We start from the raw sequence: 17260 nt of genomic DNA, 5'->3' as shown, positions 1-17260 counted from the left end.
TTACAGGCTTGGAGTCCATGACATTTGTCTCGACAAGTGTAAATGAAGTCATTTTAGTGGAACTTTCAAGCACAACTAGGATAACCATCGACTGTCTCGTTTGAGTCTGCTATGTTGCGACATTTTTTTGGTCGATCGATCATGGCGAGTAGTTCAACATGTCCTTCTGGCGAGTGCTTAGGCACACTCCTTTTAGTCGACTAAAACACTAGTAGTCCAACAGATTAAGCACACTCCTCTAGACACATGCAGTTTCTGATAGTTTTAACCGTCGTAAATTACGGAATTATAAAAAAACGGCAAAAACACATTGGTGATAGCCTAGACCGCAATCAAACCTCGCAATTTGTGGTCATAAAAAAATGCATAATGTTAATTGCATGTCTAGCTTTTGGAGTCCAAATAACTAGTCCATTTTCAAAGAAACTAAGAACTCACAAAAAAGGGAGCCATTTTACCCCCACACTAATTAACATAACTGAAAATGCAAGTAAACAAAAATAGTCAAATTAAAGGAATGGAAAATTTGAAATCCAGATTTATTTATTTTCATTGATGATCATGTGATGAAAACCGAAAGGACGTAAGAATTTGAACGAAAGACTGGAATATGTGGGCCTGTCGATAAGGCCTCTTCTGATGATTTAGAAATCAAGTGTGGAATTGTCAGGTTCAGTCTTCAGATTGCTGTCTCGAATGCTATAGAAAATGATGGTGATGCTGCTTTTGCTGGGTTATTTAGAAGCATAAACTTACACGTATTTCCAATATCACCCTTTTACCACATACCATCAAAATAGCTACGCACTTCGGTACCTATTTTGGCATTTTCTTTTCAGCATCTCATACTAGAAATTTCTTTACAACAACATTTAATTATTGTGTCACATAAGATCTTATATCAGGAGCAATTACGTTCTTTTTTAATTAAATTAAAATTTTATTTTTTGATGTGACAAATTATTTTTTTGCTACATCGGAAAACTTGATGTGACAAATTATTAGATGAGTAAAGAAATTTATTTATTTATTCATCTCATTCTCACCCACTTTACCTTACTATCTCTCATTTTGGGGATTATGAGTGAGAATGAAACAATTAGTATCTGATTTGAATCAGACACTAATTGTTTGTTTCCTCCCATTGCCCCCCCCCCCCCCCTCACAAACAAGTGATTTTACACTTTTTAATGTCATTTTAGTTACTTTCACTTTCTCCCTCTCTGTTTTCTACAGAAACAAACAGAGAATTAGCAAGAAAATCCATCGGAGGAAAGATTAAAGACTGTCAGGTAAGTTTCTGAGCATCAACTAACTCTGAATTCGTGACAAGGGTGTATAGTATAGTTTCCTCTAAACAGAAGTCAAATCACAGAAGCAGCGAGTGTAGTTTCCTTACAACAATATAAAATCAAAATTCGTACATGCAAGGTCATTCTGTCTCTTTTGTCCAAAATTTACAATCATTAGTCCTGGACTGTCCAGCATCTCCTCAAAATTTCCTTATCCTTTGAATCATCCTGAAGATGCTCACTGGCTGCGCACACCTCATGATGTTTCCTGTTTCTTCAGTAATGCTTGCAAAGTTCAACTAGTATGTGTAAATTTCAGCTCCTGCTTTTCACCGATGACCTGATGATGAGGGACGAGGCTTACCCTTCATGGAATTCAAGTGCTGAGTGACAAATATAACTCCCATCACGATTATGAGACAGCCAACCAGCGTGCTGAAAAAGAGAGCACCAGGTTGCCTTGTCTGGACAAAGCCATATACTCCGTTAGAGGTGACAAGAATAAGGTCAGTGAGCCCATCATTAGAGAAGTCCTCGCAGATCAAGACGTGTGTCGGAGGAGCAGGAAGTTCAATTGTAGCCAACAAGCTACCTCCAGGTGATATTATCACGGCTTCTTGTTCTCCAGCAGCAAGGATCATTTCCTGATTATCTTTCGACCGCAAGGAAAGCGGCTTTAGTGTGGGAATCGCGGTGCCTCCTTCCATCATTCCTGATGGGGAAGGTAGATTTGACCATGTAACACCAGTTGTTTGTTGCCACTGCCAAATAGCACCATGACCATGCAAGCCAGGGGTATATGCTGTAATCTGCAAGGAACAAAATTTTCCACAAGTCACCAATATCAGCATCCATCAATAAGATTATATGTTTCTAATTAAACCTATTCAAGTACTAGAAAAAGCATATCTGATGTTTTAAAGATCATATTATAAATGGTCACGTCCAACATAATCCAAGAATTTCATACTCCCTCCGGTCCTTTTTATAAGAAACACTTTGGAGATTTTTCTTGGTCCTTTTTATAAGAAACACTCTTATAAAATTAAGTCAAATAATCAATACCAATGCAAAGGGACCTATTCCCAATACAAAAATATGGAGGGAAATTGCAAGCACCCAATAGGTATGATCAACATTTATGGTAATTAGCATGAGTGTTCTTGTAAAAAGGAAAAACATCATTGAAATTAAGCATAGTAGTTAATTTTATAAAAAATATTAGTTTCCTTGGTTTGTGTGATTTTGTCCAAGTTTTTCTTATAAAAAGGACCGGAGGGAGTATTTCACTAGATTCAGTAAATGTTTCTTCTAAAGAACTAATCCCCATGGAAATATTATAAAATACCACCTAAATTAATTGTGACTTGAAACATTTTCATTAACAAAATTGGAGTAGTATTTCTGATTGGTGTTTCAAAACAAAGTCACAAACAAGTGTTAAATAACGCCAGGAAGTTGAGCAATAGCAAACCTCTCCACGATTTGTCAAGAAGATAACATCACCATGGCTTCCCTTCCGATGCCTATGACCGTCACTTCTAGGAATGAGAATAGGCGTTGCTACTTCTAATGAAGCAATTTCAGAACCTCGACTGAAGCTTCTATAAAGTTCTGATTGATGGAATAAGTTAAAATGGGAATAGTGACAAATAGATACATTGAAGAGTTGTTCCCTGACTGGTACACCAGAGGTTGCAACAGCCCAACAGGGACGTAGCACATCCATAGACCCACTAACTACAGTCTGTTCAGCACCATTTCCTCCAACAGCCTGATAGGATAAATATTCCATTTATTGTCATGCTAAATTAATATGATCTAGCTTTTTTTTATAAAAGAAAGTGTAAAAACATGAACCTGCACATGATCTAGAACTCCATCACCGTTAATATCAGCGTGTAGACCACCTTCCTGAAGGTGAAGCTGGACAAAAACCAAATTGTCATTTTGCTGGATATGAAAAAAAATTACAAAATAATAATATCATGGTGCTAAATAAAATTCTGACCGAAACCAGGCCTGTTTAAATGCTACAACCAAAGGAGCAAGTGTTTTTTGGACAAAGAAAAAGTATGCTCTATAAGCTGGAAATAAATAGTCTCAAAGTTCATTTCAAAAAGAAAAATAGTATCAAAGTTTCAGCTTTACAACTATCAACAGCCTTCAATATAGCCTGAATAAATTATTTAGATAAATTTGTACTGACTTGATCAATATATGCGTGCAAAGCAATAATTAAGTTCAAGTTTACTAGTTTTTTTTATGTTTACCTTGCATAATGTTCGACCAGATGCCAGATGAAGGGCTTCTATCCCCTCCTTCAGATGAGCCACAACAACATTAGGGACCCACCAAACCTGAGTGTAGTTGGTTATTGTGGGAACGTAAGGTAGGTTCTGCACCCAAAAACAGATCACTTCAATGCAGTAACCCTCTAAGAACTAAATTTAATAAGGTCAGACAAGTTATGTTTTACCACAGTAGAGATCTACTACTCCGCTGGTTTATCTAATGTCAGGAAAAATTAAGACTGATTTCCACCAAGTTTTAGCTTTGGGACATTCAATGCTCTATGAAATATGATAATCTAAGACATGATAGTCCTCAATTTGTCCTATATGCAATCTAATCTTTGGAAGCAATAAAATTATTACAAGAATGAAATCAAATTTTATTTTAAAAAAACTACTCCCTCATCAATTAGGGAATTTGACGATCAACACTACCCAGGCATGAAGTACTTCATCTACAGGAACAAGGTATGCTCCTGAACACATTTACAATTCAACCATCGTGATCCATGCATTTGCAAGTGAAATGTGAAAAAGGTAGAAGTATATCCTTAAAATTTAAAGCATTACAAGCTCATTATACAGGTCTTAAGACAATAATTGGTACCAAGAATAATTTCTTCCATCTCTATCTACCTAACCACTACAAAGATAAGGAAAGAAAACAGCATATTTATTATTTATCAATATGCCAGTACATTTATAAAATAAACTATCTTTGGCTTCATAAACAACACAGAATTCTGAATTTGTTAGGTTATTTTTATAACCCAACAGCAAAGAAGAAAAGACAAGAGGATTAAGAAGAGATAATATACGAAAAACAATCCTAATGGAATACAAGAAGGAAATCTTCTTCCTAGGGTGAAACCCTTTACTAGGGAGAATCCCTTTACAAACTCAAATACTCAAAACATAATCCTAACCTAATGAAGACAGTCCTAATTATAACTATTCTAGCATAACTTCAAATGTAATGAGATAAACTGTCCTAACAAAGCTGGCCCGAACAGGCCCATTAACCAAACTGAACCAAACATACCAGACTGACCTAAACAGCCCCAAACTAGCTAGGCTGCGCAGGCCCGACACCAGAAGGCCCAGGCGCCGCAACCCTAATAGTTAGAACCCTAAGATTAACTCTACCATTTAACTATTCAAGATTTTTTAGGATCCCAAACAAGAAAAATGGGAAACTAATAGAAAGAGAAAAGACATGTACAGTTTATTGAATACTGAGAATACGAGAAAAAGATCTCTCCTTCAAGGGTTCCCCCTTCAAAAAGGATTTCTCCTTCCACACAAACTTTCTAACTCTCAGAACAAATCCTTTCTACTAATTTTCTCTGTTTATTTGAGTCTCCTCTAACTAATTGACTGCCCTAACTACGTTAACTCCCCTTTATTTTATTCTTCTTGTCATGAACCAACCACACTAAAATTTCAGCTTTTGGTTGAAGACATGTGAATGATTTTATAATATATTTTTAACACCCCTTCACGCAAGAGCCCATTGGGCTTGAAGTATGGACAATGCAAAGGCTGACATACCTTGTACTGAAATGCAACTTTTTATTAGAATAATGAGGGGTGACAAGGATAACCACTTGGTCATAGAGGCTCTGATGTTCAGTGTAGTCACATGAATGGTTTTATATTATACTTCTAACAGGTCTATCCTAACAAAGAATAAACATAACAATTGAGATGGGTCATCTGACCACTGCATGGTTAAAAAATAAGGAATTCATAATGTGATCCAGGTTATCATCACAAATTCTGAGTAGGGTTGCCTAAATAGGTTACAACCCATAGATGATGCAAATGGATACAGACTCAGATTTAAATCACAAAACAAAAATTGGATATACAGAACAGAGCAATAAACAGGCAGTTCTACACTTCCATCTTGCAATTACTGGATTAGGACCAAAATCTTCTAGCTTAACCATGTTAGCAAAACTGCAAAACATTTGTGATGTCAAATTATAGTCTTCTTAAAACTAATTATCATCATGTCAAGTTGTCAACAATTAAATGAATGATTAGCAGTTGCATGACATGATTTGTAGTTAACCTTTCTAGATTTTGCTGAACCAGCAAAATTTGCTGCTTTCCCAATGATGTTTGAAATTTTTTTGGTTGAGTCCTTCCCTGGAGGATGATTTTCCTCAGGCTTGTGAAAAGGGTAATGTGTAGTTTTTCCTTGTGTCTTCTTCAATGCTTTCCTCTTGTGGCGCCTGAAGTGAGCCAGCTTCAACAAAGTATCTTCTCTCCTATCCTGATAAATGTGTATATAACGTCAATTATCTAGGGTATTAGAGATTAAGCTTCGATATATAAGGTTACTTGCAAGTATAACTTACCCAGTGATGTGGCATGACTCCCAAGATTGATTCTCTAAATTCCCTGCATTCAAACTAGAATTTCACATGACACAGGAAGCTATCTTTTAGTGAGATACCTATAATCTTGAACAAAGATTTCACAATAACATTAAACTTAAATGAAACATCCCAGACTCCACTATGCGCACATGCTAATGTTTCCACATACAAAGGAAGGGTTGATGAAGTTTCCCCAGTAGACTTGGATGAGTACTTCTGGCCAACTCCATATAAACAAAAAAAATATTTGTTTTAATGGTTCATCATTTGAAGCGAAAAGGTGAATAGCACGAAGATATAACTAGGAGTCCAGTCTCCAGTCAATTTAAACACATTTAGGTTATTGTTGGATCTTGAGCTATCTGTGGTGGAATAGAATGGGGTAGGAAAGGGTCCAAGGTTCGAACCCTGAGGAGGGACCGAGGGACTAATTTACTAACATTACCAACAACTAACATTTGCCTATCCAAAAAAAAATTCTTTGTTCGGAGAAATGGCAGAAGTTAAAATTTGAAATTACAATATTACTTGCATATAACGAAATATGTAAAGTGAACTAAAGTACAGAACAGTAAAATCAATATGTATATTTCTAGGTTATAGTAAAATTGATATATTTGAAAAAGAAAAATAATTATTCTACCACTTTCCCCAAAATCCTACCCATCCTCAATTGGTGAACGGTTCCAAAGGGTGGAATGGTATTTTATGCACTCTATTCCATGACATCCCATCAACCCAACATGCACCTAGTATTTAGTTGAAATTATTGAACAGCTTCAGTGTAAGTACTACGTACCTCTCCAGGCTGACGGGTATTCAAGGCGTGAACATCAAGTTTGTAGTTATGCTGTGGAATTAACTGTGATGCATCTGAAGAATGTGCTTCAATGTTCTAAACAATGAAAAGACAATACTAGTAATTAGAGAAAAGGATAATGTTATACAAGATTAATCAACAAAATAGACATCAGATTAGCATCAATCACTCATTCAATCAAACTTGACCACAATGTTTGTCATAAAACATCAACTCTAGTGTAAAGCATAAAAGGCTAAGGTTGATGCTTGTTGGGAGGTGGTCTGGAAAATGCCTAATTGCGCAGCACTGGGTTCAAATCCTAGTAAAATTCTTATAGGGGAACATCCTTCTCCACGGGTATAATTTATTGACATCAGGTTCTAGCTCATTATGCTTTGTCATTTGTGGCCTTAATTATAATTTTTTCTTCAATTTTCATGTTTCTTGCAGGACAACTGCATTGTCTAGAACTGAATTGCTACCACCTGGTTAACTTGTACATAAGAAACAGAAGGGTAGAGATTGAGAGTATAAACTAAATGAATTTACAAAAAGACAAAGGTAACTCTTCAAACAGAGAAAACAAAGGGAATAAAAATGCTTCTTTAAATAAAAAGAAACTCGAATTGAATTTAGCATGACATCAACGCCTAAACAATAGAGCAAGGTGAAGACTGAAGAAGAAATCACGCTACCTCATTTTTTCTGCTCCATCGTTCTGTACCAGATCGACCAGCAAATGCATAAAATGCAAAGTGGCGTAAATCCACAGTTCCAGAGTTTTCAGAAGCCTATCCAGGACAAGGAACAGAATAAATAGTCAAGACTTCCAACTAAAGATGGGAAGAACCAACATTTACCTTATACATGATTTCGTAAAAAGAAAATTAAAGTAAGGAGTCAAACTGACTCCTATTTATATATAGGATACTTACTGCAAGGTGAAATTTTATTGGCTTAATTATTCCAAGCCTCAGTTAAACTTTATTTGATTTATTTGTATTAGAACGAGAATTCGAATACACTGTTTAATCGTAAAATAAGGTCAACCTTGAAGACCCAATATTGAAGTAAACTAAATAAAACCAAAAGATTTAACTCAAGTTTATCCCAAAATCTAGCATTTCAAGCAGTGCCATTTTCAAAATGAAACCAATGTTTCTAACAGGTATCCCTAACTATGCTACGAGATAGAAAAATAAATGAGCACAAAACTTAGTATGATAGCATCTGCTAGCAAGACTTATCTACCTCCTTTTCAGAAGCACTTCTCCGATGCTGCTCAGCAAATCTGGCTCCCATTCCCATTTCTTCAAAAGGATCCATAGAAATCTGAAAGGGGAAAGTAATCAACATAAGCTATACCAAAAGAATTTGATTCACAAGTTAAGACAGCAATAAGACCAAGTCACCAAATATTAGCAAAGAAACAAAGTTCGGTTTAGAAGATAATACTAATAACTACAAACATAAATTAAAGATGCACGAATCCAAAATCATTATCATTATAAGAATCAAATAACAAACAAGACACTTGTGAAGCTAAGGAAGTCCAGGGAAAACTGAATTACTATCATTCATCAAATAAATTGGTGAGGAACTTTCAGGTCTGCCCTTGCAGATTATAAAAGTAAACAAAAGGATAGACAATGCCTTATGATACTCATAAACTGTTATAAGTTGTCACATTAAAAAGGGTCAGTCAACGCCATCCACGTTAGAATGTTGGTTTCTATATTAGCATATAAAAAGCAGCATACATACTTGGCATTTAGCAACAATATTAACAAACCAGGAGGAAACTACTCATACATGTGGTTGCATTTCCATCCTCCCACCCACAATGATTAATCCTGTATCTCCATGCTTCAGAGTATAATTGGTCACAGAGATTGCAACTTCCCTGTGGTGAGCATTATGTGGAAAATCCTCCTGTTATCAACCATTAAACCAATCAGTAAACTCAACATAATACAATAGGAAAATCTAAAATATCAAAGTGAAAAACTTGTCTAGAAAAACGGTACAACACCTGTAAATTATTCTCCCACAACTTTTGTAGGTTAGAATCGAAACACATTACGGACCAACCCGACGTTACTACGACCAAAACCTGCTTCTGGGGTTGCCCAACTTTATATCGGTCAATATATCCCGTGGCCATGGCAACGGGGCGTCTCCCGGTCATGACACGTACTTTGTCAGGCAGCAAAGACACCTCGGCCAATACACGCGCCTCGCTGAATCCTTCATCCACACGCCTGCTATGGGGCTCCAACACCTGATACATACACACACACACCATAGGTTCCTTAAGGATGCAGAATTGCAAAGTTCAATTATGAAAGATACGAAAACAAGCAATGAAAAATTCACAATTGAATTGATTCAGCAAAGATGAGGAAACAAAAAGGAACCTGAATTTTAGCATCGTGAATTGCTACAAGAACTTCCTTCTTGCCGTCTCCGTTTAGATCGGCGACTAGCGGTGGCGGAAGGCGTTCGGCTTCGTATTTGATTGGGTAATCATCGGTTAAGTGCATCCAGGCATCTTTGAAGGAAACTCCGCCATCTTGCTGAATGAATCAAAATAATAAGATGATTTCAGCGATTCGATTCAGAAAGTGAAGGGGTTAGGGGTAGGGTTTTACAGTGAATTTTGGAAAACGCGGAAGAGATACCTGAAGAGAGAAGAAAATGGCGAAAGCTGCGAGCATAAGAATGGCTAAATCCCGCTTCCTCATGGCTGGAACGTGCGATTTCCCACTCGTCTTCTTCCTCTGCTCAGCTCAACATTCAACAAACACCCACTCACTGCTTCTTCACTTGACTTGGTGTGTCTCCTCTACTGTGTGTTATTCTACATTTCAGGTTCAAAATTATTTTTGTGTACAAGTGATTATTTTTTGAAAAATAAGTGATTATTCATGAAAAAAAGCCTAAGATAATTTATAAAACTTATTGAAATAAGCCTTTATATAAGTAGAATCTAAACAATAACAACAAAACAACATATAGATATCAGAGACAAATGACACAATAGAAAAATAAATATTAATTTTTATAAAATAATATAATATTAATTATGTTTTTTAATTCTCATGACACAACCTTAAATCATACTCCCTCCGGTCCTTTTTATAAGAAAAACTTGGACAAAATCACACAAACCAAGGAAACTAATTTTTTTTATAAAATTAACTACTATGCTTAATTCCAATGATGTTTTTTCCTTTTTACAAGAACAATCATGCTAATTACCATTAATGTTGATCATACCTATTGGGTGCTTGTAATTTCTCTCCATATTTTTGTATTGGGAATAGGTCCCTTTACATTGGTATTGATTATTTGACTTAATTTTATTAAAGTGTTTCTTATAAAAAGGACCGGAGGGAGTAGTAAACAAAATTAGAAGAATGGAGTTTGTTCTACAAAACACGTTTAAATCATTATTGTTATAGCCCTTATACAGTTTTTAAATGAATATGTATTCTTCTTTCTTCTGGGCTCACTTTATGTTTTGAATTTGATCTCAATTAATTGCTCCTTCATTTTGATGTAGAAATTGAAGAATGTCAAGTTATGTGCTCATAAGTTGAATGAACAATGCTCCGATTAACATTAATCAAACGAGAGATTAAGAAAAACACAATAACAAATGTAGAACTTGCAACGAAACCCATTATAACTTAACGTAAAGGTAAAAACAACAAAATTAAATTGCATGAAATGAGTAAAAGAGGAAGTATAATTCGTTTACTTGTAGCTCATAGTAGTCATTGACGTTTGCTGTAGACTTGGGCGTTCATAGAGTTTTAGTAATTAGATGTCCAACCTTGATTTCAGTTACAATCTAGTGAATCTACTAAGGGTTCAAATGAAAATAACTACTAGTTAAATTATATGAATAATATTAAAAGTACAAATTCATCCACCAATCTAGTGTTATACACTTGTCATTATCATGAAGATGGACATAACTTCCTTGAAATTGCTCCTGATCATGGACTAGACTACTGCCACTTCTCCTTTGGATGCCTCAAATCATCTTCAACAGTTCTAGATTCGTTTTGATTTCAAATTGGCTTCGGTGCTTATGCTTAACTTGACATTGAAGGTTTGTTTTCGATTTCGAATTAGACCTAAAGACTTTTGTATTTCGATTTAACCTTGTATTGATTTTCAAATCACACTGATAAGCCTTCTTTTGGAATAAACAATGATGCCATGTGTAAAGATTTTAGTATAAACAAATGGGTAATAACGTAGAGAAGGATATCAACTATAACTAGAGTTTTTTACCCATGCGTTGCACGGCGAAGTTTGTTAATGTATTTTAGACATCATTTTTTAAATTATAGATAAAGAAAGGCAATAATACAATTTAAAGAGAAAAAAATAAAAATAAAAATAGAAATATGATTCAAGCCTCTCATATTAGTTACTTCCATCGTGATTATCGTTTTATGAGAAATGCCCAGAAAAGTTGGTTGGAAGAGTCAATCACTTGCAGTAACTAAAATAAAATATTTGTACACATATCCAAGAGTAATTATTATTTTACGTATCATTTTCTCTCCAATTTCATCATCATATATTTTTTTCATATCTCTCTGCATTTATTGTCACTTCACATATTATATCACTCATTTCTCTATTTTCTCTCCCTATATATCTAAGAGGATGTGGAACCACTAAAGGACAATGACCATAACATAAATAATTTCTTGATATCTATTATTTCTTTAATAAGTTTTTATTCCTAAAATATCTATAAAATTATGAATGAAAGTTCTTAAATTATAATAAATTTATTTTTCTATTAGTTATAATATGAAAATACTTTTCTTCCAAACATACCTCCCGTGGGAGGTTTTTACCGTGTAACTTAAAAATAAATAAATATAGAATATATCTTAATAATTTGAAATCACCGTAAAACATTATTAGTATACAAATTTCATGAATTAATATTTATTTACTCTTAATTTTTTTTTAAATAATATAACAAAAAGAATTGAAATTATAATAAAACTTATCTTTTTATTAATTTTTATGAGAGTATTTGTGAACTTTTTACCATATAACTTAAATAAAAATAAAAATGGACTATATAGACTATTTTCAAACAAATGCTTATGTTTGTTCACAAATATTGTAAAGTTTTCCATAAAATTCATGAATGACTTCAGACTTTCTATGATCCATAGCTCCAGCAGTCATGACATTAAGTTTATGGTTAATGAGCTTATTAACTACTTCAAATACCAAATTATCATATAAGTAACCATAAAACATCACAACTTTCCTTATATTTGCAATCAGATTCGTACAATGATCATTTCCATATTTTAACTTTATTATGGTGAACTTCTAATGCTGAAGCCTCTGAATATTCAATTCTTTTTATGAACTTGCTATCTCTCCAAATCCTTTGAAATTGCACCCCAATCTATTTCTGATAATCATTCAATTCCTCCCTTCTTGCTCTTTTATCAGTTTTATGACTGAAAAATTCACTTCTTTTCGCTCCTCTGAGTACATTTTTTTTTATAATGGAGATCAACCTGCATATCCAAAATAGAAGACGATAAATTTTTGTGAGGGATAGCCTAAACAGAGAAAAATATACGGAAGAATTGTAAAAGTTCTTTTAGTGGGGCTTGAAAATATAACCTTCTTGCTATAAATAAAAAAAATGCAGCGGAGCAACATAAACTCAAATACCTACACCTGCAACTGTATTGCAGACAACCTGTATACAAAAACCTACAAAAATAGCTTAGTAAAAAGACTGAAAAGACTTTTAGTTATATTGAAAAATAAGCTCTGAAAAACATATCAATAATTAATTATATCAATTGATTGTCTCAAATATACCAATCAAAATTGATCCCAAAACACATATCAATAATCAGACAGAATAATAGCCCAAACATTGCAGCAGTTTGAGTAGTTTTAAATCAACCTAACAAAAATTAGATTAGCAAAATCCAACCCACTAAAATCAATTAAAGAAAGAGTTAAATTTGAATTTTGAAAATGAAAAATAGAATCAAAGAACAGAAGCAATAACAAAAAGTTTTCCATACAAAATCTGCATGGAATACCCTGAATTTCCATCCTGTTCGGACACCTTAGTAAGCTGCTTCAATCATCAAAAACAGCAAAGAAAAAAAAAAGCCCTCAAGACAATGAAAACATAAAACTTCTCGCAAAAAACAAACCCCCACAGTTGGACAAAACACTCATTGCATAAAATAACATAAACACCATTTTACTGCATGCCCACAAAAAAGGAGTCATAAACTATTAAGCAGGGTTGCAATGGAATAGTACAAAGGATGTGAGTTCATTAATTCAATTCATAGCCACTCGCCAAGAAAGAACTCTGATGGCATCTGTGTTACGTGATTATTACAAAGAAAAAATCAGAAAAAAAAAAGTAGAATCATTCATTACACAATTCTATGTGAACCAATTCCATCAACAACCGATCGCAGAAAACTTTTTTAAAAAATATTGCAATACAAATCAATCTAGGTTCCCCCTTACATTAAATGATAACATGATAAAGCATACTGGAATCTTACCTCATAGTCACCTGGGTCACTTCTTCTTAATTATAAAAGTCACATAATAAGTCACATAATAATGAAAGATCATCTACATAATTATTATAAGAATGTCAATCTTGATAGTACTGTGAGATCCAACTTGCACTGATTTAGACCTCTTTTATCCTTACATCTTTAAGCCACTTTGGATCTTCCTTAGTTGAGTACCTTAGATCTCTATGATGAGCCCCTGCAGTACACAAAACACCTAAATAATTATAAATAGAGTGAAACAGGACAAAAAGAAAACAGATTATATGTTAATAATTAGTCCACTAACCTTCTTTTGCAACTATAGCAACTAAAGTTTTTGATATATTCTTCAACACCCTGTAGGAAATATTCAATGAAATGATATTACTGATAATAATTAGGGTGGGGGCAATGAGGGGATATTATTAAAATTAGAGATGTTAATATGCTATACCCTCCACCACTCCAAGGGTCTCTTAAACCATTGTAGAAGATAATGTTGCTTGCAGACCTTTTCAGATCTTTCTCAATATCCTGCAGAAAACAAAAACTGTAGACCAACATTACTACCATCGAATTCACTTAATGCAAATGCATATCAATGTTTGGTATTCATGTACCTATGAATCCTTAACACAAAGAACCACCCTCTAATTCTTTCGTCTGCTCGTGAATCCGTTACAAAAGTGAACTGGGAAAAAAAATTTGACAGAAAAGCATATTAAATAAAACAATCATTTAGATAAAAACCTAACATCATTTAGAGTTCCGAAAGAGAAGAACCATGATAAAAGTGGTATATGGAACTCACCAAAATGCAAGCATTGGAACATGCATTTAGGGGAAGATCTCAGGGAGGCAGCGGCGGAACATAGCTCGTCGGACCATTCCGGTTTTCCAAAATAGAGACCCAAAACTATTTTATTATCTTTTCCAGTTTTCCTCACCTCTGTTCATCACCCGTTCCGCCCTAATAGACCAAAACAGAGGCAAATAAATACACATCTGAAGAAAATAATCAAAAATCAAATTTTAAACGAACACTGAGAGGCAAAATGCAGCATACCATTGGGCATGGACCTCAAGTGAGTTTTCTCTCATTTAAACCCCAAAAACCTGTGAGAAAAGACAGGTTAACCAAAGGGAAATGGATAGATAGCAAATAATATTGGATGAAATCAATAACAGCACAAAAGAAATCTAACGAAAGGAGTTCCTTCTCCTACCTCAGAAATTTAAAAGTCACAAACCAAAGTTAAGCTTATAACAGAAGCCTAAACATCATGATATTGCTAAAATTAGTTCAGGAAAAATGAGAAAAAATTAGAAAAAGGGAACAAATTATTCTATCTGTAATACTGATTTAGTAGAAAGCTTTAAATCAGGAAAAAAATATTACAATCTGCGATGGGGATGCATGATGGAACTGAAAAATTAGGTGCATTAGATAGCAACATGTTTACCATTACTTTGCCCCTGCCTGCGGAAGAAGTGGCTGCATCTTCTTTCCCTACCGCAAGAGCAGTAGCGAGCTTCTTGGCTCAAGAACAAATTTTACTTCCTAGTACTTCTGACTTTTTACTGGGCTGGTTCAAAAATATAACAGTAGGAAATTTTAATGCTATGTATACAGAAAAAACTTTAACCTTGAAGCAATGATACAAAATTTGTATATGTCCATCCCAAACAATCCAAAGGAAATCCAGCAATGCAGATGAAGCTGTGGGGGGTGGGTGGGAATTAACAGTAAAGTAGTTTCTATTATAAAAAATCACTAATATTCAACCAAACAGAAAATTAAAATAAAATGACTCAGATAAAAAAAAATATGGATGTATAGATTTACCGTGCACTTAATGATTCCTCAAACAGAGTATAATTGGGTTGGTCCATTAACAGAAAATATAGCCATGATAAGTATTTTTTTAACTTCCCATCAGGCATGGATCCCTAAAAACCTCAATGTTATTGTCCTGCATAAAACAAAATAGCATATAAGAACTACGAACCTCTATTTCACAACAAACACACCATCCTTAATCATCAAGATTATTAGCTATAACCTTCTTATAATTTATTTGGACACAACAAACACACCATCCTGCATTCATCAAAGATAACATACCATGTATTATAGGATTTTTATACAATCTATATATAAACTGACTTTAAAGCCAGTTTAATCGCAAGATAGAAAATTAAATAAGCATCAGGCAGTAGCATACAGTTCTACTATTCAGTAAGATTTCAATAGAGGGCTTACAAAAATTAAAGATGGTAAAAAGAAGATGTAGACTCTTTCTCCATAAAAACTAAAACTGAGAGAGACATATTTTTGAAGTTGAATTCAATAAGCTTCAAACCTTGAAAGCAAATGATTTCTGCTTTGGGCATGTCATCTATCTCTTTGGAACTTATCTCTTTTCAGCATCAACCAATACAATCAACTTTTTGCAGCCTGGTGAAATGGAAAAAATTGAAATAAATTATGTGAAAAGGAGATCATGGCAGGTCAAGCAGAAAGATAAGGGAGAAGAGGGACAACATGATGAAAGCAATTACAGAAGAGAAGAACCATGATAAAAATGGTATATGGAACTCACCAAAATGCAAGCGCTGGAACACGCATTAAGTGGAAGTTCTCAGAGAGGCAGCGGCGGAACGTAGCTCGTTGAACCATTCCGGTTTTCCAAAATAGAGACCCAAACTATTTTCTTATCTTTTCCAGTTTTCCTCACCTCTGTTCATCACCCGTTGAAAGACCTGCACCGAGGAGAATGGTGAGCTTCCCGGGTGGAAGAGCCATCGTCGCGTGTGTGTGTGGCCACCGATGAGATTTCCGACGGGGATGGTTTCCGCCGAGGAAAGATTTCCGGTACCTCTCCAATTGAGTCATCGACCTTGCTTCCCTCACCAGATATGGAACCGCATCAAGAAAACAGATCTTCGAGATGCGTAACTCGTGGTGGCGCTGGTGGGGGGAATGCGAACGCGACAGAGAGACAGAGAACGGATGGAGGGGAAGAGGATGATGATGGGTGGGAAAGAATTGTTCTTTCAAATTCTTCATTCTCCTGAAGAGAAAGAATCCGGATATGGAGATGAGGGGAGAGAACAGTATATCACGGGAAATGAGAAAACATTGAGAAAAAGAAAGGTCTGGGAGGCAAGGGAGTGGAGGGGAAGAAAATTGATTGGACACAGTTGAGGTGGCAGTCGTTGGAATGGGAGAAGCGTGAATGGAGAAGAAAATCTCGAGGAAGGGAGACTTGGAAACGGGAGAGTAGTAAATGCAGCAGTCAAGGATTAAAATGAACATATGCAAATTTTGAAAATCATGGAGAGAAACACCTAAATGGGTGGGGACCAGCGAAAGATGATTGGTGGATGAGTGCCACGTAAAATATGACTGGAGAAGAAGAATAAAGGAGAAAATGACACATAATCAGGGAAAGGAGGGAAGCAAGGAGAGGAAGCCACATAGGAATTCCACTCATTTTGAGAATGCACCAGAGAAGAGAATGCATCTAGTTGCGACACATCAGTAAATGGTTCTCATAACCCTTGCTGTTTTAATATATATATTGATATTGATTAATTGGTTTCAGCCTTACAGGGGTATTGGTCCGAATTGGTGTTTTATGGGAAAACATGGATTGATTGAACTATTGCAACATGCCAGGCCTTGACTTCAAATGCCCTTCCTTCACTTTGGGGTGAAATGGAGTGGAGGAAAGACTGGATTGGGGAGTAGCTAATTTCTTTTTGTTTTCTAAGGTATATATCCATCAACCGACAATCAGGAGACTAATCCTCGATGCTCTAAGATCAAGTTGGGTACGTCTCTCCCAAAAATTCATTTTCCATGTGAACTGACCATTGACATTTTGAC

General features: G+C 35.0%; 1 protein-coding gene and 1 long non-coding RNA gene across 6 annotated transcripts; both read right to left on the bottom strand.

Annotated features, from left to right (window-relative positions):
- Positions 1 to 1250: 1250 nt before the first annotated feature.
- On the bottom strand, positions 1251 to 9639 carry LOC130740682 (uncharacterized). Its single transcript, XM_057593357.1, has 13 exons — positions 9457 to 9639; positions 9193 to 9351; positions 8808 to 9056; positions 8588 to 8707; positions 8027 to 8107; positions 7471 to 7566; positions 6773 to 6868; positions 5953 to 6006; positions 5664 to 5867; positions 3566 to 3691; positions 3153 to 3218; positions 2767 to 3066; positions 1251 to 2101 (listed from the first exon to the last, which is right to left on the bottom strand). The coding sequence occupies exons 1-13, from the start codon at positions 9517 to 9519 to the stop codon at positions 1622 to 1624; spliced, it is 2094 nt and encodes a 697-aa protein (XP_057449340.1). The 5' UTR covers positions 9520 to 9639; the 3' UTR covers positions 1251 to 1621.
- Positions 9640 to 12058: 2419 nt separating this feature from the next.
- LOC130740681 (uncharacterized) lies at positions 12059 to 16677 on the bottom strand. 5 transcript variants are annotated; one of them, XR_009020229.1, is made up of 11 exons: positions 15972 to 16677; positions 15732 to 15826; positions 15215 to 15341; positions 14832 to 14954; positions 14435 to 14484; positions 14180 to 14338; positions 13989 to 14059; positions 13823 to 13918; positions 13676 to 13725; positions 12455 to 13585; positions 12059 to 12345 (listed from the first exon to the last, which is right to left on the bottom strand). It is a non-coding gene; the product is annotated as an uncharacterized LOC130740681 (long non-coding RNA). The 5 variants fall into 5 exon arrangements; XR_009020230.1 differs by having other exon boundaries at positions 12506 to 13585; XR_009020232.1 differs by having other exon boundaries at positions 12059 to 13603; positions 15972 to 16673.
- Between the last annotated feature and the right edge of the window lie 583 nt (positions 16678 to 17260).

Source organism: Lotus japonicus, chromosome 2 (assembly GCF_012489685.1).
Source record: "Lotus japonicus ecotype B-129 chromosome 2, LjGifu_v1.2".
Lineage (NCBI taxonomy): Eukaryota > Viridiplantae > Streptophyta > Magnoliopsida > Fabales > Fabaceae > Lotus > Lotus japonicus.
Note: the sequence above shows the minus strand (reverse complement) of the source record. Positions and strands in the feature narration are given on the sequence as shown.

What these genes read in the sequence shown, in the direction of transcription:
- LOC130740682 (XM_057593357.1), bottom strand. Translation starts at nt 9,519, where the DNA reads ATGAGGAAGCGGGATTTAGCCATTCTTATGCTCGCAGCTTTCGCCATT. An exon ending in CCATTTTCTTCTCTCTTCAG is followed by an intron (nt 9,352 to 9,456) that starts GTATCTCTTCCG and finishes TGATTCATTCAG; the next exon opens with CAAGATGGCGGAGTTTCCTT. An exon ending in GGATGGAAATGCAACCACAT is followed by an intron (nt 8,108 to 8,587) that starts GTATGAGTAGTT and finishes TTCCCCTTTCAG; the next exon opens with ATTTCTATGGATCCTTTTGA.